This window comes from Fukomys damarensis, unplaced genomic scaffold (genome assembly GCF_012274545.1).
Source record: "Fukomys damarensis isolate Sample0158 unplaced genomic scaffold, DMR_v1.0_HiC HiC_scaffold_12, whole genome shotgun sequence".
Taxonomy (NCBI): domain Eukaryota; kingdom Metazoa; phylum Chordata; class Mammalia; order Rodentia; family Bathyergidae; genus Fukomys; species Fukomys damarensis.
The window spans coordinates 58040476-58062908 of record NW_022900924.1 but is presented as its reverse complement, the minus strand read 5'-3'; the positions used below and the strand labels follow the sequence as shown (position 1 = coordinate 58062908).

At 50.1% G+C, this 22433-nt stretch overlaps 1 protein-coding gene across 10 annotated transcripts in view; it reads right to left on the bottom strand.

Moving 5' to 3' along the window:
* Ulk4 (unc-51 like kinase 4) overlaps positions 1-22433 on the bottom strand; it is a 340955-nt gene that overhangs the window by 206861 nt on the left and 111661 nt on the right. For all 10 annotated transcript variants that reach the window (XM_033762656.1, XM_033762658.1, XM_033762653.1 and 7 more), the window contains 5 exons: positions 13331-13464; positions 11778-11899; positions 11081-11137; positions 9551-9602; positions 9358-9452 (listed from right to left, as the gene is read on the bottom strand). In XM_033762656.1, the coding sequence (XP_033618547.1) occupies positions 9358-9452; positions 9551-9602; positions 11081-11137; positions 11778-11899; positions 13331-13464 (460 nt within the window). The remainder of the gene's footprint in view (positions 1-9357; positions 9453-9550; positions 9603-11080; positions 11138-11777; positions 11900-13330; positions 13465-22433) is intronic.

Here is a 22433-nt window from a genome sequence, read left to right as displayed (position 1 = left end):
GGTTACAAACAAAAAGTAAATAGCAGAACACAAACAGGAAGACCACCAAGGGTCTCTGGAAAGAGAGGAGAAGTGTGTCACTGTTGCTTGACCACCAAAAATAAAGATGTTTAAAGCAATTTAATGGGAAAGTGTGCACACAAGAATGAAAACAATCACTTCGACACAATCTACAACACCGCCACAATGAGGAAGTAACGAAACCGAGAGAGGAGGCTGCTGTGCTCAGGGGTCCGACTAGGCCCGGAGGCCCAGCTCTCCCACTCCTCCCTGGCTGATGAGGAGAAGGGAGGGCTGCTGGGAAGTAAGGTCAGGGTTCTGGGTGAGGGACAGGAAGGTGCACTTAGGGACCTGGCCAAGTACGGCCAAGTGCCCACGGCCTGGCACCAGGCCCAAGCAGGTTCGTTGTTACAATTAACTAGATTTCAATACAAATAATTTGCCACCTAACTTTATGTGTTCTATGTATTTTAAGGATTTAAAAACAAAATCTACTCAGCAATTGTGAAGCATGTAATATATTATATATGATATTTCATAATAAATGAGTTATCTTTCAAAGTATCGCTCTGAAAATGAGTCCACAGACCTCACCACACTGCCAGAGGCTTCAAGTGCAAGGTTCAATGCCCTGAGGTCTGGCTGGAATTGGGCAGCAGGAAGCTCGCAGACTCCAACACAGGCCAGCTCTCCTATCCAGCTCCCCTTGCTTCTCAGAGCCCAGCCTCTCTCCCAGCGCCAGGGGAGCCGGATACAGGATGGGATGTGCTTTGCTTCTCCATGCCCACCTGCTGTGGGCCCATGGACACCTGTCACTGCTCCTGCACCCAGCACCTGGCCCTGAGACGCCAACAAACCCTTTTATTAGAGGCCCCTGGGTTTCAAGAGTTTTACTTATGCACAAAGAGTGAACCCAACAGTTAGGAAGTCTTCCTGAGGCATTGCTATGACTGTTCATACCAACTTCAGAATGAAGGAGATGTAAAAAGCTGTTTTGAGATCTCTAAGAAGCATTTGCTCTACTGAAGGCCAGTTTAAAACAAAGCCTAATTTGCATATGTCCCCTAGTTAGAGACGAAGGCCCCACCCACATCCAAGATGTAAATAAAATCTCTGCCAGCGCCTAGTTCCCAGAGCGCAGAGGCAACCATTGCTATTTGCTTCCCAGAATGAAAGAACAAAAGCATCCTCTTGAACTCTGCAGGCACCTCAGGGAGGCCAATGCCCAGGGTGGACCAGGCAACTTCCCACCCACACCAGAAGCTGGGCCCGCCTCGGCCAACCTGAGGGTCTCCCCCCGCCTCGCCTCACTGGCTGCGTCCTGTTACTTTTCAGACGTTCGGTCTCAGCGGACCTGACCTCCACCTGCCAATCAGCCCAGAAACCAGCCCCTTTCAAGGACCACCTCTGAGATTCTCACAGATTCTTGGGACTGTGCACCAGAGCTTCCAGGTAGTCTGGGGGTACAGAGATTCCACAACAGCAATGCCAGTAATTCAAAACTGAGTACTATCACTGTTTTGAATCACTTTTAATCACCTGCCAAAGAATTTGACTTTTTGCCCCAATTTTCCCCACCAGCTGTGTCTATGACCCCAGCCTGTTCCTGCCCCTTCCTCCTAGCTGCTCCTCCTCTCCCCACAGGGGCTGTTACTTTCTGGTACAGACAGATTCCACCCCGTCTCCACCACACTGGGGCCACTGCTCGGCCCGCAACCCACACAGCCCAGTCCAGGTCTTCTGGCCAGAGCGAGCAGCACTGTGTGCACCAGGGAGGCCCCTCAATCAAACCCACAATTTCCTTCCAGAGGTTGGGGGGGTCCTCTCTACCAAATACACTTTTCAACAGCAGTCACTTTTGCCCTTCTGATTTTTATCCGACGTTACAGCTAAGTTCCCTAAGGACCTGAGAAGTTCAAATCCAGTATCACACCAACACAAAACATGAGTTAATACTGCAATTATTGATTCAGCATACCACAGATATTTCTTGACTTAAAAATAATGAGTTGGACTCGCAATTAAAATGTGCTTTATGACAAGCCAACACCAAGAAGCAACCCTGCTCCATGACGATAAAGAACCGAAAAGGGGTCAGACAAGACTCCAAAACTCTGTTAAATCATACCTGAGTCACGTCACAGGGAGGGAACCAGGATGACAGAGTCTGACAGTGCGCACACAACACTGTCCCACACCCTCGACTCCAGCGGCCTCACCTGTGGCAGGAAGAGCCTGAACTGCAGACCACACCCAGCGCACACCCTGTGGCTCGCCAGCACCCAGCCCTCTGAACCCGTTCCCTGCTTGCTGGTACACACGCCGCTGTAACAGAATCACTGCAATAAGGGAAGACCTGTCCACATCGATCCATGGGGACATGGAGCCAAAGCCACAGTGAGACCCTAGCCCAGGCAGAAGGTTCCCACCGAGAACACAGAGCACAGCAGAGGCAGGCAAGGGTGTGGGGAAAGGTGTGGATGTGCGGTGCGGACTCTACGGAAATCAGAAGGGAGGGTCCTCAAACAACCCCAGAGCTGCCGTCTGACCCAGCTATGCCCTCCTTGTTACACACCTGAAGTAATCAGAATCAGCATCCCATAGGGACACCCCTGTGCCCAGGTTTACAGTGCTACAATTCACAACAGCCGCAGTATGGAAATGGCCTGGTGCCCATGAGCAGCAGGGTGGACACAGAAAACAGACACACACATGCCGCAGTCATTTATAGAAAGGGTAGGATCGGGAAATCACCATGTTGACAAAATCGGCCAGACCTCGAAAAACAAGTATCACTTGTTCTCCCTAATACACGGAATCTAAGAAAGATGACAAGAACGTGGAAGGGATGGAGGGGAAGGGAAGGTAACGGGGGCTTGCGCTTAACGTACACAGAGACCCTGCCCAGGGAGCTCAAACTGGGGGCAGTTAAAGTCTGTTTCGCGCACACACACGCCTCCCAACATGCAACCCACTAATCTGCACAGCCGAAACAGGGGAAATGATAAGAGGAGGTGCACAAACAGTCACCATGCGGCGGGGAAAACGATACACAGGTGCTCCTGCAGTCCCTGCCACGTTCTTCCGTGCTGCTAACTTCTCTCCACCCCACAAGTCCACACTCACCGCACTTGTCAGGAGTCACAGAGGGACTTCAGTACTGATGCCCGTGGCAATGACTTCCCAACATCATTCAGCTATGCTGCAGGGCCCCGGACAGGTCCTGAAGCTGGGGATCTGCCGACTCTTCAGAAATTCCTGAGTCTGGAAGCTTTTTAACTTTCTGTTCAAAAGCTAGGGCCAGCCCCTTTCTAAGAAAATGTTAGCACCCGTGTGTGCCTGTGCATGAGTGTGCGTGCATGTGTCATTAGTCACCGGAAACTGAGTTAGAGGCCGAGGGCAGCTCAGGGCTGAACCCCACGTGTGCATCAACAGCCCTGGAACCCTCATCCTTACTGGATTTGTTTTAAGCTGTTGATGCACAAGATGATACTCTGCTTATAATTCAGCATTCTCCACTATCGTGAAACAGGGAAAATAAGACAGTCGATGTTCAGCAGCCTTCAGCTACAAATAACCCCCAAGCATATTTGAATTTTCTCTTTTCGACAAGCTGAGCGAACAGCACAGTCCCCCCGTTAGCTGCGTCCATGCACGCCCTTCACTGGAGACTCCTCCACGGAGCACTCGCTCTCCCTCCGGAAGGCACCACCCGTCTCCCTGCAGCCGACCCAGCGCATCTGGCACCCAGAGCAGCACAACCCTAGCATGGCCACGTCCTTTCCCACCCAGGTAGCGTGAGACACACACGACAGTGGTGACGAGGACCGAGGAGGCCTCAGGGGTAGCGGGTGGCTCAGTGGGACGCTGTCGAGGAGAGCACAGAGGAAGCCAGGTGGGGCACCGTCACACGGGGCGCCGTACTTCTCTGTCTCACGCCTCTGGAAAGGATGGCCACGTTCCTGTTCATGCGGCCAGAGCCATGTCTATTACCCGATGCAGAGCTTGCAAAGAAAAACAATATTTGCCAAATGCTTCTGTTTACGACCAACTGCTCGCCAACAACAGCATTCATGAACCGAGGCCTCACGGTATCTTTTCCTCCATCAGGCTGGTACAGACAGGCCATACGTGCTGCTGGGGGACAGCACAGTGGGAGGCCACCACGCAGGCGATGCCAGCCACACCCATCAAAGTACCCATGCATTCACCCTTGCATTCTGCTACAGAATTCCTTTCCAGGAACTCTCCCTGAAGACGCACCACCCACTGTACGAAACTGCATGTGAACAAAGCTATTTATCTTTCATAACTGTAAAAGACTACAAACTGCTAAAGGACCAAACACAGGGGTCTGTTTGAATAGCCTGTGGTAAGCAGACAGGCAACGGAGTACTACACTGCTCTAATACAGGGCGAGGCAGAGCTCTGTGAACTAATATGGAGTAATTTCCCACGTTCGTTACTAAAAAAGCAGAATGTAAAATATATGTGTCACCTTTTTTATAGAAGAAGGGGAAAAGATAAAACATGTATCTCTTTACATAAAGAAATCCTGAAGGGACAAACCAACAAACAATGAAGGTCAGTGCCTTGGCAGAGATGGAGTAGAGGGACATGCTATCAAGGACAGGAGTGACACTGATCCAAATCCATCTTTTACTTTTGTTTTTGTTTTCTTGAGATGAGGTCTCACTGGATAACCCAGGCAGGCCTCAAACTCCCAGAGATCCTCCTGCCTCAGCCTCCCAAGTGCTGGGATTATAGGCACATGCCACCACACCTGGCTAAATACTTCTTTTTCTATCAGTTCAACTTTTGAAAGCTGGTTAATATTTACATATTCAAAAAAATTAAAATCAACAAGAAAAGGAAGGGGAGAGGAAGCCTAGAGGCACACCCTACGGGGCTGCTCCACCTGGGCAGGGCTGGCTCTGAGCTCCGTGTGGCGACCTTCGGCTTGAGGGGGGCCAAGCCTTCTGCAAAAGCACCTGGCTTCCTTGGGTGTGGTTGCTGTTGCAATGCAGGGTTCTGTAAGGTCAGAGGTGTGAATGGGTCACTCGGTGAGAAAGTGTGGGATATGGACACACAATGGGAGAGGCCGCCAAAAGTAAGGACATCGCTGGGGGTTCCGCACTCCAGGGGCTCTGTCCAGGATCACACACGTGCACAAGGAAACCCACAAGCACGTAACGCTGTATCGCATGTACACATGTGCTCAAGTGTGAAGGCCTCAGTCTGTTCTGGCAGTGTAACATGGGGCCTTAGGCCAGACACACTTTGCATTTGTGGGAGGGTGTGCCAGGAATAGCAGGAGGTACTGCTCACGGCCCTGGGGGGAGTCCTGCTCGCCCCACAACATCCTTGTGGGCAGCTGCTTCCTGGATGCTGCCTTTCGTGCACCCTCGAGTGTCAGAAGAGAGGAAAGGCCAGCAATGCCATGTAACCCACCTGTGACCTGAGCTCCTCCTGAAGCCTCACTTCTAAGCCACATGCTGAACTGGGGACTTTTCCACCACAGCCATGCATGTGCAAACGCGCACACACGTGCACACACATGCACACGCACAACACTTCCAGCACCACTGCCTGGAGGGATCTGCAGGCCTTGGGTTGCAGTCCAGGATTCATCCCGACCCTCGTTTCTAATGCTGGTCCCCACTCCCACAAGCACAGTCCCCAGAGAAATGGCAAAGCCCGGGGCTAAGGCCCAGCAGCCAGAGAAGCACTCAACATGGGACGGGGCTGGCAGAAGGACACAGGCGCCAACTGGAAAGGGCTGCGCTGTCGGGTCTGGTGGACGCGAGCACTGAAGTAAGGAAATGCATCGTGGTGGACAGGATGACGGCCTACAGCTGTCTGGGCCCTGGTCCTCAGAGCGCGGCGGCGCTGCTGCACGGGGCACGGGGACTTCTTAGACACAATCGAGGATTCCGAGAGGGGAGATGAGTAACAAGGACAGCTATATGAGCAGACAAGCAGGAGGGCAGTGTCGGGAGACCGGAAGGTGCTTCCTGGAGCGGGAAGATGGGCAGGAACCGAGGAAGCTGGGCCTCAGAGGGGAACGAACGGATCCTTGCACTGAAGCTTCCAGAAAAACAGCCACACTGACACAGGACTGTAGTCCTGAAGACCCAGTTCTGGCTTCTGACCTTGAGAACTGTAAGATCACAAATCTGGGGGTTCTGTTTTGTCTTGTGGTACTGGAGACTGACCCAGGACCTGCACCTTTAGCTACATCCCAGCCTTTTAAAATTTTATTTTGAGACAAGTTCTCTCCAGGCCATGCACTGCGTCCACCGCTGACTGCACTGTGCCCCACGACCGCAGCGTGCCTTCGCCACCCTGGGAGGCTGGGAGGTGAGCGTTCCAGCAGGCGCATTTCGGGAAGGCCAGTCAGCTCAGCTGCCCCGCAGACGCCCTGGGGAGTCCACTGCGGAGTCACGGGGTCTGAGTACTCAGGCAAATCCCATTCTGCCCCCGGGTCCAGGGGGGTGTGGCGGTCCACGCTCCTGCCTGTGGCTTCGGAGAGCCCTCCAACACAGTTGAACCCACACAGTTGGCTTAAAATGAAATACTCAATACAAACATCAGTCTTCAGTTCAAAATTTACAAAAGGGCAGGCTTTTCATTTTTCTTAATCATTAAGGTTTACCTTTTTAAAGATCAAAGAAATAGAAATGCATTTTACCAAAGTGTATTATTACCAGAGTTTTCATTATAAAAAGAAAAAGAAAAAAAAAGGACTCTCCTCTACATCCCGCTTTCTATGAGCATCGGGGAGGCTGCCGTGAGGACGGTTCTCTGTGGGCCAACACTGCTCAGCAGCCGCGCCCTGGCTCCCAGGCCCACAAGCTGCCTAGAGACCTGAGTTAATGCGCCGAGCCACTTCCAAGTTACAAAGGGTGGAGCTCTTCCCCCACCACCTTCCAGTCATGCTCAACAAGAGGTAATTGGAAGATTCCCCATGAGTGATGGCATTAAAACATATTTTCATGAAGCAGTAAGTTGCAACAATTCCTTTTCCATCATAATAGAGACATGGTTTCAATCATTAGTGGGCTTACATTTCAACTAGAAAATAAACTAATTAAAGTTCTATTTAAATGCAGTGCAGATATTTACAAGCCCCAGATCTTAACATGTTAGTTGTGAGGTTACTGTTCATTAGGCAAACAGTCAATAAACAACATCCCAACAAGCACTATCTCACCGCAGACAGACGTGGGGTTCACTGTCAGGGAAGCGACTGAAACAGGGTTTCTAGGTGGGGTGCGGCTACAGGAATAACACTTACTGAAAACAAAGGAAAATGCCAGATGAAGCGCAGAAACCCAAAACCTTAAAATTATTTACAGTCTGAAAATACAGCGCGGGACCTTTCAGGCCAACTCTGGAGGAAAGGCCAGGCAGCGCGTGGGCTGGAGTGTGGCCGGTGTTGACCCCTGGGGCCTTGGCCAGCTGCCCGGAGCAGGGGAGCCCATGAGGCTCCTACACCGAGCAGCCAGCGCCTGTGCAGAGGATGCACCCCTGGATTCCACAAAACCAGGTGTGCACACAAACCCTGCACAAGCGTGCCCGGGAGACTGTGGTGGCCAACCTGTGGTCTCAGGGGTGTACCAGGGAGCCAGGGGCCTTCCCCGAGGAAGCAACTCCAGACTCCGACTCAGGGAATGTTGGGGACTGGGTGGGGCCTCGACCAAGAGGTGCACTGTCTTCAACTCTGGAATTCCCAGACCTGCTGTAGAGCAGCCACACCCAGCAAATGGAACGATTAAAACACATGGTGGAGAATAACTACAAGGGAACAGCAAAGTATTAAAAAGCAATATGGATTTGAAGAAAGAGAATCTCTAGAAATGGAAGAACTACGAATGAAACAACCAAATCAAACAGAGTGGCTGCATTTGGCAGCAGGATGGACACAGAAGACAGAACAGGACAAATAAAACCACTCAGAATATAACGATGAAAGGGACAAAGATAGCAAATCTGGAAAGCAGTGCGAAGGCTTGACGTCCCTAAGATCTGAGTTCAAGCAGATAGTGATAATAGCAGAGAAATTCGCAGACCAATGAGAAGGAAGAGCCCAGTGCCCACAGGCACAGAAACTCCTAAAAGAATAAATAAAAGAGACAGCCACATTCGGTTCCATTGAAACGGAAAGGAACAAAGGGCAGAGTTGAGACTGACAGTCTCAAAGCTGGGCAGAGACTGAGATCTCCAGGCTGACGGTCTGTGGCCCGCCCGTCCTCCTAAACCTGCGAAGGTCACTGCGCCTGGAGGGTGAACTGCTGACTCACAGCTGCCTGCGCCTCCCTATGTCTGAGAGAGAAACTGTGAAAGCACCGTTTCCCTGCGCCTCCCTACCCCGCTGCTAAGTTCTGCTTCTGTAAAACTCTGCTTGCTTCTCCGCCCTGCCAATAGAGCGAGAGTAAAATGAAAACAAGCGTAGAATCAGGCTGAGACTCTGGAAGGTGACTTCCGCTGGGCGCCTAGCGAATAAAGCTGCCTTTCCCTTCGATTCTCCCAGGGCGCTCTCTTCCTTGGTCTGCCTGCCTCTGAGCGCCATTTCACCCTCACAGTGAGTCTGCAGAACTCCAAAGATACTGCCTATCAAAAAACAAGTTTTAGAATGAGCTAACAGATAGAAAGAGAAATTACCTTCAGAGGGAACACTAACTCAGAACACAAGAGAGAGTAAAGGAGAGAAGGAACAAGCCTAGCAGGAGCGGAACCGGCAAGAACACCTGCAACCTAGAACAATCTCACACTTGGCAAAGATGTCCCTCAAGAACAAGGACTTTATCAGGCCTGGGGCAGCACTAAGCATCCAAGTTTAATGAAGGCTGACAAGATGCAAGTGGTCAGAAATCAGGGAGGACCACCGGAAAGAGAACAGACTAGGAGAACAAAGCGAGCAGACACTACGTGGGCAAACCAAACACGGACGGGAAGGCCACCCACCTCGCTCCTCTGAAGACCACTCATGCCAGGGTCTCCAGGGACACCGGCCAGTACATGAAGGAAAGGCGCAGTGAGCGGGCAGCCCTGGAGCACAGAGCCCAGGGCTGCCCTCTGCATCCAAGAAGACACAGGCCAGTGCCCGCCACCAGGAGCTGTCTGTACCAGCACCCGCAGCACTGAACCACTGGGAGTCTACGTGCTGGTAGAGGCCAGGAAAGGCAAGAGAATCGCAAGCAAGGAAAAGTCCCAGCACAGCAGATGGAGGACACAGATCCCCTGGGTCCATCTCTGGAGGGCCACGTCCAGGCCGGCAACATGTCTCCAGGTCTCGTGAGACCATAATCATCAAAAAGACAAAGAGCAGGGCTCCCCTGAGGCTGCAGAACTGACCGTATCGCGGTGGCCTTCCAGCAGCACAGGGTACTGTATGATGGCTTCGAAAGCTGACAGCGAGACCCTGATGAATTCTTCAGATGCCGCCGATCCTGGGAACACACCAATTGTTCCTCTCAGGTCTGTGAGCTTCCTGAAGCTCAGTCCTGAGTACTCACGTGCAGGCCCAGGTGGCCTGAGGTCTACTCACCCACAGCTCCTTCTATGTTGCTTTCTCCCGAGTCTACTGACCTGATGTGACTCTGAAAAAAAAGAAAAGTCTCACTCAGCGGACCTTTGGAAACCAATGAAATAGAATTCAGGAGGTCCATATATTGCACAAAACTGCTCCCGTCGTTCTTATGAAATGAGTCGTGAAAACATCAGATACTCTGCAGGTACCACAGATAACAGGAACTCAGCTTTCAAACAGGATCCCGTCGATACTATAAACAACAGGCCCTAGTCAGTAAATATGCAAGTCACAATCGCGGGCTGATGCTGGGACACATTTGGTGAAGGCCCAGACTCGGGAAGCAGGGGAGACACTCACTCAGGAGGGCGCATCCCAGAGGAGCGACCAGCCCCAGCCACCACTGAGGATAGAGGCAGCCAGGCCATAGGCAGCGGTCTCAGGCCGGCTCGGCTCCGCCTGCTGTCTCAGCAGCTCCCTCACACCAACCCTACACCCTGGCTCGTGCCCCTGCTGCACACTGGTGCCCCACGACGGAGGCCCCAGGGCTGTCCAGCTCAACCTTGGAGACGGGTCTTCGAGGCCCTGCTGAACACCTGGGACAGAACGGAGCTCTGTGGACGGGAGTTGACGGGGAGAGCGCTGCCACATTTCTAAGGTGCAGACGGTTCCTGCCCTCCGCTCACCAAACTGCACATACGTTTTATACACAACAAATCCAAATTAAATGCCAGATGACCCCGGAACCAAAAATAACATTACAGTCACCAACCAGCAAGCTCCTGGAAGATCATCTCTCACCTGTGGGTGGCAACCATTCTTGCTACACAACTACAAGAACAACTTCACTTTAACCAGACCCCTCTAAAGCATTTGGAAAAATCTCAGTTCCATTTATTATAAGAGGAAGACTGGAGACACTGTGCAACAATGGTCCCCGCTTCTCCTTTTGGACATCTTTCTCAGATTATCAACAATACGTATGGTAACCGCTTGAGCACAGTGGGAAGGCAAGACAACTCATGAGCCACAACCTAGACAAGAAGATGAACTCGTGAACAGAAACCACAGTAAAGATGGCACAATGATCTGCTTTCATGTCTACCTTTAGCATCAAAGGTAAAATAAATTAAAAACTAAACTGAGCTTTACTTAGGAAAAGGCAGTCGTAAAGAGAGACAAGACGCACAACAGGATAGCACAGGACCAAGCTGGTCACGACGGAAGCATGTTTAGTATTCCATTTCCACATTTTATTTTACACTTTTTATCAGAACAAAAATCTATGAAAGCGTTTCTGTGGACTTATTTACCATATTTGGGGCTGTCTCTGAACAGAACACATTATCAGGACAGAATATATTTTCTCTTCAAATGTCAACTTCTATTACAGTCAACAGATAAAAATACAAAAAGGTCACTTCCCTAGAGACAAATAAATGTCACTGAAATTTTTAAATTACCGCATATTGACATCACATTCCACACACAGTAGAGAAACAGCCACAGTTTTAGTATGAACGTAAAACACTTAGTGGAGTTACTCACAAGAATAGTCCCATAACTGAAGAGAAACTCCTCCGTTACAACTTGCGGTCGAAATACCTGTGTGTGGTAAAAGTTTCCACAGATTAAATCCTGAAACCCAAGACCAATTTTAATTCAAGAAACAAAAATGTTTTGTCTCAGTTGACATTTCTTAGCTACTTTACAAAACAGGGAGCCAAATTTATAAGACAGGATCGAAACTCTCCCCACTGCTTTGAACCCACTCATCCCAGCGTCCTTGCCACTCTCTGCAGCTGCTCTGGAGCCCCCTTTCCTGAGTGCCTTTAGTTGCGCTGCTCTGACAGCCTTGATGTCTTGAATGGATTCAAAACATTTTCCTTTCATGATCATTTTGACTCTGGGGAAGAGCGAGAGGTCCCACAGTGTGAGGACCGGTGAATAAGGTGGGTGAGGGCACAGCACCATGTTTTTACACGCTGCCTTTCTGCTGGATGGCACTCAGCCACAGCAGTCACTGTATTTTTGATCATTTTCCTCAAAGACACTAATAAAAGAGGACTCTAGAGTGGCCCCAGGAAGTGGCAAGGACGATGGGATGAGTGTGCTTGAGGCCAGGGCAGGATTCTGAAGGGGATTCACAGCAATGTGTTGTCGACTGTGGTCAACTTGTTAAAATTCAACCACACAGCATGCTGATCACACCTGGCCACGCCCTTCCTCACTGAAGCAGCCGTACCTGGGCAGTGAGGAGGTGAAGCACGACGGGCATCAGCGGCAGGCATGTCTTCAGCTGCTTCCCCTGGACAGTGGATGGGTGCTTCCGGCCGGAGATGCTGGCCAAGGCGTTCAGAATGTCACCTGCAGAGCACAGCGCAGAGAGGGCACCGGCTACAGAGCCCGAGGGTGTGGAGCCACAGTCAGGGATCCATCACTAGTGGGAATTCCAAGGTAATCGACCTCCAAATATAAGTGCCGGCCACATCCCTTCCACTTACAAACACTGAACTTAGACACATGTGGCCCGGGGGACAAATTGGGGTGTTCTGCGTGCACACTTTCAATTAGCCTCATGTCCAGAAATTAAAAACAGAATCTATAAAAATCATGGTAGAGTGGTGATTTCGGAATTTTCTTATGCATTTCATGAAGTTCAACTACCATCACATTACTTTGGTATACAGGAATAATCATTTTAAAGTTACTTTATATAAATGAACAACTTATAGATCACAACTTTTTTTAAAAGGAGAACAGGATGGAAGTGGAGAGTTCTATTCCCAAAACTTTTCATTGGACAATAACATATATAATTATATATAATAAACATACTGACATTGGGACATTGAAATCTTATCTTTGGATGTGAAAATACAGTCTGGTAATAGGAATCTTAGCTCCTAAACAACCAGATCATAACCTTCAGGTTGGAGGTAAACAAAAGTTAGAATCCAGAATGAATTTGGGGGTGCTGTACTTTCAATCATTAGCAGCAAAAAAGTCTCAAAATATAATAACAAAAAGTTACTGTGGTTGGGTGTGAAGAGATTTTCACCATTTTTAGTTAATACTCTGAATTTCTGAATCATCACCATGCTTTAGGACAATGGCTTAAATAAAATTTAATATTTTTAACACTTCTGTTTATAGCTACATCTGCTGGAAAAGCATGAAAAGGAATTGAAGGAATGTGGACACATTCCACATTTTAATTTCTGCAATAACAAAATAAGAGATTTTGTTGTAGTAAACATCCTTTGCAAATCATTAATACTGTCTTAAAGATAATTTTCAAACCAAAGAAATTTTTAAAATTTGAACTTAAATACAGACCAATATTGTCAAAATTCTTTACATTTTAGCACTTCAATTTTTAAAAGCTAGGTATTTTAAAGTTCTTCTAATAAACTGATTTGTGGCTCTAAACTCAAGGGAAAATTATTTTTTTCAGATTTAAGTGGAGAGAAACCTTGAGAAAAGTTACCAGAAAATTTGTGTGAATGCAACTATAAGCAGTTAAAATGCTTTCATTTGTTTATACTCTAAAACGCTCAGTTTACTTCCAATAACGCCTCACTGTAACATTTAGCCTTGTCTCAAGATCACTGATGCAAAATAATTATTATAAATATAGATAAGGACAATTTAAATCTTGAAACTATACAAGAAGGCAAGTGACACTGCATTCATTCTCCTGCAAGAAAGGAAAGAGAGAGTGAGAAAGAGCCAAGGTCTTTAGCCCAAACCAGTGAGGTGAGAACAGCCAGGCCTGAGGGTGTGACTTCAGTTTACCCAGGATCCGAGGCAGCTCCTGGGCGATGTGGCACACAAGCAGCTCCAGGCATCTGGACAAGTATTCACCGCTGCTCTGCTGCTCCCTGCTGGGAGTGGTCTTTCTGCTGTCTCTCTCAATGTACATCACCAGCCTACAAATGGGAAAGCAGAGGTCACCTCTCACAGTATGACAGTGGGTAGCATCAGTCCAGAAACGCCGTTATGGCCAGTGCGTCCACAGGGCACTGTCCCCATCAGACTGGCGTTTAGAGCCTTAGTGGCTTGGTCAGGCACGGCCTGATTCTGCCTCAGCTCAAGACACATAGGCAGAAAGAAAATGAGCTGGCTTTGAATCTATCTGCCAGGGTATTTCAAAATCATGTGCCTTTGGCCAATGAAGAAAACGACATTTTTCCAGATGAATAATGAAAGGCGAAGATGTCAATATACAGGGGCTACTGGTTTTCAAAGACTGCAGGTGAACCCACGAACTGACTACACCATTGTTGGTCATTAGCATTAGCCTTGCTTGGAACCCCCAGGCAACTCACATGAATCCCAACTCAGCAAACTGTGTCCAAAGAAAAGGTTTCCTGTCAATACAGGGCTGTAGAGACAGCAGAGACTCGTGAAGCGTCTGGATCTCCTATGTCTTTGTCTACTGGTGTTACGACACCTGCCTTTCAACCCAACTAAACCACATCACTCTGAAGCAAGGGCTACCGATGCAGACTGAGGGCGCCCTGCAGTCACCTGAAACTGAGCCCCGCCACACACTTTCTTCCTCGCTGGGCCTTCGAGTCCTCTGCCCGAGCCCCCAGGCCTTTCTCCTCACATGGAAGCTCCTCTGTGGCAATGCCCCTGCTCACATCATCTACCACTCACGTCGAGGCAGGAAGACTGGGTCTGCACACACTGCAAGCAGACGCTGACGGCCCATGGAACCTCACACCGCACGGGCGTGGCTCTCCTACCAGGCGCATCGGTGCACTCGCCTTTCTGTGCTTTACTGCTGGAGCCCTGCAGTGAACACACGGGTGCGAGCCTGAGTCGGGAGGCCCACTAGGGCTGCACCGGTGGGTCAGCACCCTCTGCTCGGTTGCCGCTGACCACCCTGGCCACACTAATACGACCGTGGTTAAATGCAGAGTACTGAGGTCAGCACAGAAGTGTCCAGAGTCAGAACTTCCTGATGGTGCAGAAACCGGAGGACAGCAAGGCTTTCTCCCTTCCATGACACATGGGCGCCGAAAGCACAGTCGCTACACTGCGAAGAGCACCACAGGCCAGCTGGAGCCGGGGCGCCAGGGAGCTGCGCAGTCGCACGATCACCGCCCTTGTAGCTGTGTGGAGGCCGCAGCACTTCTGAGACCGCTTAGTCACTGCTCCACACTCCAACCACACAACAGGACCAGCAAAGACCTTCCCGAGGGGCGAGGAGAACCATTCTGCGCAGTCAGGCTGCCGGCCCCCTCCCTGTCAGCTCCTCCTCCTGCAGAACAGATTTCCCAAAATCAGAGAGTACAACTAACTGCACAGCAGTGGGACACAGGCACTTCACATCCCGCTGACTGGTGTCCACCGGACGGTTCCCTGCCACCCCAGGGACCGCGCCAGCTCGGCGCGTGACACTGCCCGTTTCTTCTCACTTCCTGCACAGCTTCACGTGCGAGCTCACGTTTCATGGCCACCACGAATACCCGAGACGGGCTACTTACAGTTTACTTAGCTCACACCTCTGGGGGATCAAGAGCTAAAATCTGGGCTCGGTCTGCTCGCTGGCAGGGGAGGACCTACCATCACCAGCCAAGAGACGGGGCACTCATGTCTGTGTGTATACACGGTGTGATCGGACAAACAGTGAAGGCGTAAGTGTAGAAAAAATATTACAGTCCAGACGCTCTCAAACCCCGCCCCCACCACGCGTGCCTTCAAACACACTCGTCCCCCTGTCCTCGCCACGCTCTGCAGCAGCTCTGGAGTCCTCCTTCCTGAGGGTCTTTAGTTGTGTCGTTCTCGCTGCCTTTAGACTCTGACTCCATTGAAATGTTTCCCTTTCATGGTCATTCTGACTTTGGAGAAGAGCCAGAAGTCGTGCAGTGCCAGGTCCAGGGACTCAGGTGAATGAGGACACAGCCACGCTTGTACTAGCCAGCCCTTAGACGGTACTCACAGCAGCATTTACTGTATTTTTTATCACACTCTATAAAGACACTAACAAAAGGGGACTCCCAGAACTGCCCCAGAACGTGGAAGAACATGGGATAAGTGTGTTTGGGGAGTATCTTGAGGGGGATTGATGGCACTGTAATAAATTGTTTTCTTTAAATAGTCACGTGCTTTCAGATCACCTCGTATTGATGAACTGTTTATAGCACATTCTGTGTTCTCAGCTATCCCACTCACCAGATTTAGCACCATGCAACTTCTTTCTCTTCCCAAAGTCAAATTACCAGGAAAGGTAAACATTCTGAGTTGGTCCAGGACACTCACGTAGCCATATTAGCACAACTAGATCCTCAGGAGAGAGGACTCCAGAGGGGCTTCAGAAAGTGGCAGGCATGTGGGTGTGTTTGAGGTGAGAACTATCTTCAGGGGGATTTGTGGCAAAGTGCCTTTTCCTGTAACAAACTTTTCCAACACCCACTGTCCGTCTGTTCACACTGTGTACATGGACCCTCTCCCTCTTCCTACAAAGCCACCAGGGCCCCTTGTGGGGCTCCACCCAGTGACCTCACCTAACCCCCATCACCTCCCAGAGGCCCTGCCTCTAAACACTACCCTCTTCCTACCACACAATGGGCATTATATTTCCAAGCAGAAAGCCATGCAGGACACTCAGAGTCGACCCCATCTTCTACCATGTGACCACATACCCACCAAGCCAGCTGAGCTCCACACACGTGTGAGCACCTACACTGCACAACTGCAGAGGGCCGTTGCAGCAAGGGCAACTGGGATGGATACGCTCACAAGAAGTCCCTCAGCGTGACCCTCGGCCCGTGGAGCTACAGGTAGTGGGGGAGCCTTTCCCATGGGCCCTGGAGGAAGGTGCTGGGGGCGGGGGCTGGTAGAGTCAGCATCATCCTGGCTTTCTCTGTGCAGCCTGGTTGCCATGAGGTGAGCGGCTCTGCTCCACGGTGTACCCCACCACGATGTACTGCCTTGCCACAGACCCAAAGCCACGGGCCAACAACCATAAGTAAATCCTCTATAACTGTGAGCCAAAATAAACCTTCCCTCTTTAAGAGTTCACTTGTCTCAAGTATTTCATCACAGTGATACAAAGCTAACAGAGTAAGTTGGCAATAGCTTTAAAAATCTATTAGTTCCCATTCTAGAAGAAGTTACTCCACAGATATACTTGCACACACACAGGATGACGTGTGTCCATGGTTTGCTATGTATAACTGCAAATGTCAGCAAACGAGCACCGGCTGAGACGAGACACCGCTGAATGCGGCTGTCAGAAGCCTACCTCTGTGTTCACCGCACAGGTGCACCTGCTCTGCCTGTGACAAGCATCAGGCGAATGACACCCACTTTTGCCACCAGCTTGAGCAGTATCCACATCCCCTCGAGCCACTGCTGCAGTGGTCTCCGTGCCTGGATGGCCAAGCACGGAGAAAATGATGGGGAACCAACTTCCTAGGGGGCCCTTCTCCAGCTGCGGGATCAGAGGCTCTGCTTTCATTAAAGGGTTTACATTTTTACAGCCTGGAGCCTACAATGGGTAGAGTACTGCTAAATCCCGAGACATGCTCCAGGTGTTCTTCCAGTCCACGTTCAAAGTACAAGTCTTTGTAATAGCACAAATCTTCACCAACCACACTTTCCTTGGCTCCAGATTTATGTGTGCTTCTTTTAGGGCCAGGATGGAAGCTTTCCAAATATTTCAGCTCTTCTTTTTAGTCCTGATTCTCAACATAAAGCTGGCTAAATGCTGTCAGCAGTACCTATGCCACAGCCTGAATGTTCAGCTGCCTTTAAATTTCCACTGCCAGATCAATTAGTCCACCATCCTTAAATGTACCTCCTGCCAATTCTCAGGACATAAGCAAAACGTAGACAAAATGTGTGCCAGAATGTAACATGCGTGGCCACCTGTCCAGTTCCCAATAGCGTCCTCAATCCCACCTGAAACTGCCTGATCCTGCCATTACTATCCACATTCCTGTCCAGTTCTCACCAGAACCACCCATCAGGCTCTGCTTACAGCATATGAGGCCTTCCCTAGCCAGCATCTCCAAACCTTTCCAAACTTCTCCTGCAATCCAGCTCCAAAGGCTTCTGAACCACCTGGCCAGGTACAGTCACAGCAACAACCCCACTTCTCCAATACCATTTTCTGTATTAGTTAGCTTTCCTGCCACTTGGATAAAACACCTGACATGTACAACTTAAAAGGAGGAAATAAACTTAAAGGTTGATTTGGCTCACGGTCTCAGAGGATTCAGTCCACTACTGGCTGGCTCCCAGGAGGAAACACGGCAGAAGGGCCCAGCAGAGCAATCTGCTCACTTCGTCGCAGCTGAGAAGCAGAGCAGGAGAGTAGTGCTAGTGAGAAACACAGTACCGAAAGGCCCGTTCCAGCGGCCGCCTCAGGCCGGGGCCCCTCCTAAGAGCACATTCAGCTATGAACACAACTGAACACACTGAGGAGGGCAGAGCCCCTCATCCAACACTGCTCCAAGAGTCTCTTCCTGCAGTCAAGGTGACAATTAACAACTGGCACACTCCTCTACCTGTTGTCCCTAAGTGACTGCCACTAGACTTCATTCATTCAGGCAGAGCGGTCTTAACATTTATTCTCTAGAAAAAATAAAATCTCTGCATAGGTAAGAAGCACACCTGTAATCCCAGCACTCAGGAGGCTAAGGCAGGAGGATCGATCGCTGCAAATTCAAGGCCAGCCTAGGCTACACAGTGAGTTCAGGGCCAGCCTGAACTATACAGCGAGACCCTTTATCAAAAAACTAAACAAAACATTGACCCAAGTTCAATCCCCGGTACCAAAACAAAACAAAAAGCACACCAAGTTAAACAGAGAAGAGCCACACCAAAAATAGGAAGGCTAAGTGAATTTATGCACAGCGAATACTGAGAATTTGACTGATATTTGCTGCTTAATGATTGTGAGATATGGAGATAAATGTGGTAGTGCATGCTTATAATCGTAGCACTATGGGAGGCTGAGACAGGAAGATCCCTAGCTGGAGCTCAGCCTGTGACAAATTAACAAAACCTGCCTCAAAATATAAAAGGGATGGAGATGTAACTCAGTGTGAAAGCCCTGCATTCAATCCCCAATGGAGGAGAAAGAGGAAGAGGAGGAGGGGGAGGAGGAGGGAAAGGAGCGGAGGCGGCGACCAGGGCACTGGAAGCACGGGACTGCCGTGTGTCCAAACACCTAGTCTGCAGTAGCGATCACAGGGTAGGAAAATCATCAAACATCAAAGTGCAGCTGTCACGTGGGATAGATCTAGGGCTCCCAGGCAGTCCAGGAAGCTGACCTTACTGTGAGGGGCAGCAGGCAGCATCTCAGGCTCTGCCCCACTCCGCGCAGGGTCTGGACCGTGCCCCTCTGTCTCCTGGAGACACCCGCCGTGCACTGCTGGACAGGACAGGACGCCAACCAAGCACGCCCAGGCCCACGCCCACGCTGGCGGGTCAGGACCACAGCTTCATGACTGGGTCCTCGGCAGCGATGCAGTTTCCAGGGAGGAAAACAGCACTCTCCACCGTGTCACTCCGTTCTAAGCCCACTTCATTCGTAACTTGTAACTGCTGCATCCCCCACGCAGGAACAATTTGCTTTAAATATGGGAAGCATTTTCCTCTCTTCCCTCTCCCTGCCAGAAGCTGCAGCAGATTCATCTCCCAACTTAGTACTTGTTTGTAATGAAAGCTTCTGTCTCTCAGCTTAGGGTGGCCAGGTGATACATGGCTCTGGCCCGGAGTCCAGTCCCACTGCCCCGCATGTGCCCGGGCCTGCAGTGTGATCAGGTCTTTACTCGCCAATGTGCGAATGCCACAGGCTGCAGCCCACACACCGCCATCCCTATGTGAGGGGAGGGCTCAAGACAGAAGCGACAACTGGAAATCTGAACAGTCCCTCTACCAAGACAGTACGCCTTATAAACAGGAAGGCAAATTCCAGGAATGAGTACCAACAGCAAAATCTTGGAAGGTTTTGTCTATTACACCTCCATGTAAATGGTCTACAGAATCGTGGGAAATCACGGCAATCGATCTGGAGCAAGGACACTGATGCGAGCAGGTCTGCCAGCCACCACAGCTGCACCATCACCGCTGGGGCGAGCAACGTGCATCGTGGTGCACTGTCATCACTGCGGGCCTTGAAAGGACTTCTGTGCTTCTCGAGGACGGCGGAGGTAGCAGGAGTGCTGGCAGGCACAGCATTTGCTCTTACTCCTGCGCTCGTCACTTTGCCGCAAAGCCACACCAACTCTGCAGCCGTCGCCACAGACATCGCGTCTGTGCACTGCTCGGGGGCCCTGAGCTGACCGGACCGAAGAGGAGCCCGAACCTTGATGGGAAATGAGACAGACCCAGCCCTCAGGCTCTGGGCCAGGAGCGCATCTTCTACTGATGACGAGCGGAAGCACAGATGATGACTGGTGGGCTCTGTGAACTCGGAAGGCAGCGCACACCGTGCACGCCTTCCTCCACCCCCCATTCTTCCCAGGCCCCTACACTGCCAGAGAAAAGGCTTGGCCGCAGTCCAGGCTGTAGGACAAACTGCTCTGCCACCCACCCAGTGCCGGGCAGGTCCAGTGCTACTCAGAGATCCGGGGCCACGAAGCCCCCAGGAAGCACCTGAAAGTAAACCACAACACTGACATTTCCTCTGCGGATTACTTTTTTATTTTTGAGAAACAGCTGCTCCTAGAAAACACAGAACTACTGCCATAAGAGACCATGCGACATGCCTTTCCTGTCACTAACCTGCCCCCGCACCGAGCACAGTGCTGGGCACACACAGCAGGAACCGGTCATCGAGCAGGTTATGGATTCGAGACTGAGCTTAGCATACACGGCAGCCACATGGTGCAGGGTGTGTATTTCCTCTACCCCCTCCACCTCTGCACTGCACCCTCTGTGCTGATTCAGACTGATCTATGCCCAGCTGACTGCCAGGGGCAAAGGCCAAGTGGGGCCCTGACTGATGGCACCAAGTGGGCGTGGACAGCTGCGCTACAACCTCCAGGGGGCGGGCAGAGCATCAGAGCGCCATCATGGCGCACACTGTGTTTCAGAGGTGTGGCTGGCGGGACAGTCAGGGAGTCAGAGCAAGATTTGAAGAGGGGAGACAGGAAGTCCTCGGAAAGAGGTCTGGACAGCCCACCCAGGATGGACCCCAAGCATCAAGATGTGGGGTCCAATGTGGCCACTGGCAGAAGACCGTCCACTTCTGAGAAGGCTCCCGGCTGTCACCACTCCTACAGCCATCCTGGGGCTTGCTGCTAGAGCCTCGTGTGAAGGGAACACAGTGGCAAAGATGGAGGCTACGCGTGTGCTCACCAAAAGGAACATCCCCACCAACGATGACCTGGACACCCGCTCTCCAGCCAACAAGAGAACCAATGCTGAGCCCATATGGCCTTGTTCCTGGGAGACCGACCAGTTACCTAGGAACATGATGGTTGTGGAAAGGCAGCAAACTATTCCCACTGGATAAAAACACAGATCCTGGGTGTGTTTTTGCTTTCTGTGCCCATAAGTTGCCAGCACCGGGAAGTACGGACTTAAGAAATGCCTGATTTGCCACCATGATAACCAATATAATAACGACTGGGGACTTATTAACGGCAAAAAGGATGTGGCATTGGGTGCAAGCCCATAAAATCCACGGTCTCAGCACGTCCAACACCACCACAAGCATTGGACTCAACAGAAATGGGGAAAGACTTACTGAAAAAGTGGCATGGTGCTGGCTGGGGAAACACATGCTCAGAAATTGAGCTGTCTTATACCATAAAGTCTACGCTTTCAGTCAGTAGCCAGGAGACATGCTACAGTCTCACCCTTGTCGGTACACATGGGTGTGTGACTCAAGGAGTAGAAGGGATCGATCTCTTCCACTGTTACATCTTCGCAGTGTTTTCCTGGGAGGGAAACTTCCACTGGAAGATGCAGTGATGGTCACATTAAACCAGATGTCACTCTGGGAGACAGACGGGTGACTCTGGGGGCTGCTACATGGTGTGGACAGGCACCCCCAGCTGTGGGGACTCCGTGATGTCTCTGGGTACTGCACATTCAGCAGCTGAGCTGGTGAGAGGAAAGGCAGGTCCACTGAGATCTGACCCTTCAGGTACGTTATAGCTCCAGGAAAGTACAAACCTGTGTTCACTTCGTTTGCAGTGGTGGAGATACTCGATCACAGATCCTAAACACATTATAAAAATGCTACCAGAAAGTAGTCTCACCAATTGGAGAAAGTTGGTCCTCTACCTGTACTTTGGACATAAGTCAGTGGCATTGCTCTATGTTCTGGGTAGAAACAGCGTTTGGTTATTTTAATGTGTACGTCTTTGATTATCAATGGGGCTGATATTTCCTATTATTATGAATCTCTCTATAGTATGGAAATTATTACATATGATATAAAAATTTGGGCCAGGGATTTAGCTCAGTGTTGCCATGCCTGCCTCGCAAGGTCCTGAGTTCAATCCCTGGTACTGGGAAAAAAAAATCAATAGTTTTGCTAGTATATAAATTCTACTTACAATTTTTAAAGATATAATTTATATTTAGCCCAACTATCAGCATTCCATTTAATGGTTTCTTTCATTGCTCTTCTCCTCAAAACAGCCTTCCTTGCCCACATTTAAACATCTTTTTCTTCCAGCTGTTTATGGTTTCTTTGGGATATATAATTCTTTAATCCATCTGGAATTGACTTTTCTGTGGTACAAGCAGACAAAATAATTTTTCCCACACAGTTAACCAATTATCCAGAGTAAATATTTCTTTTTTTAAAAGTCTTTAAGATCAAAGAAGTTTTTTTTTTTTTATTCCAGTGATTACTATATTAATAGCAAAGCCATAGGGAAGGGGAAAAGTCTCCAGGAAAACGATCCACCCATCAGAGGTG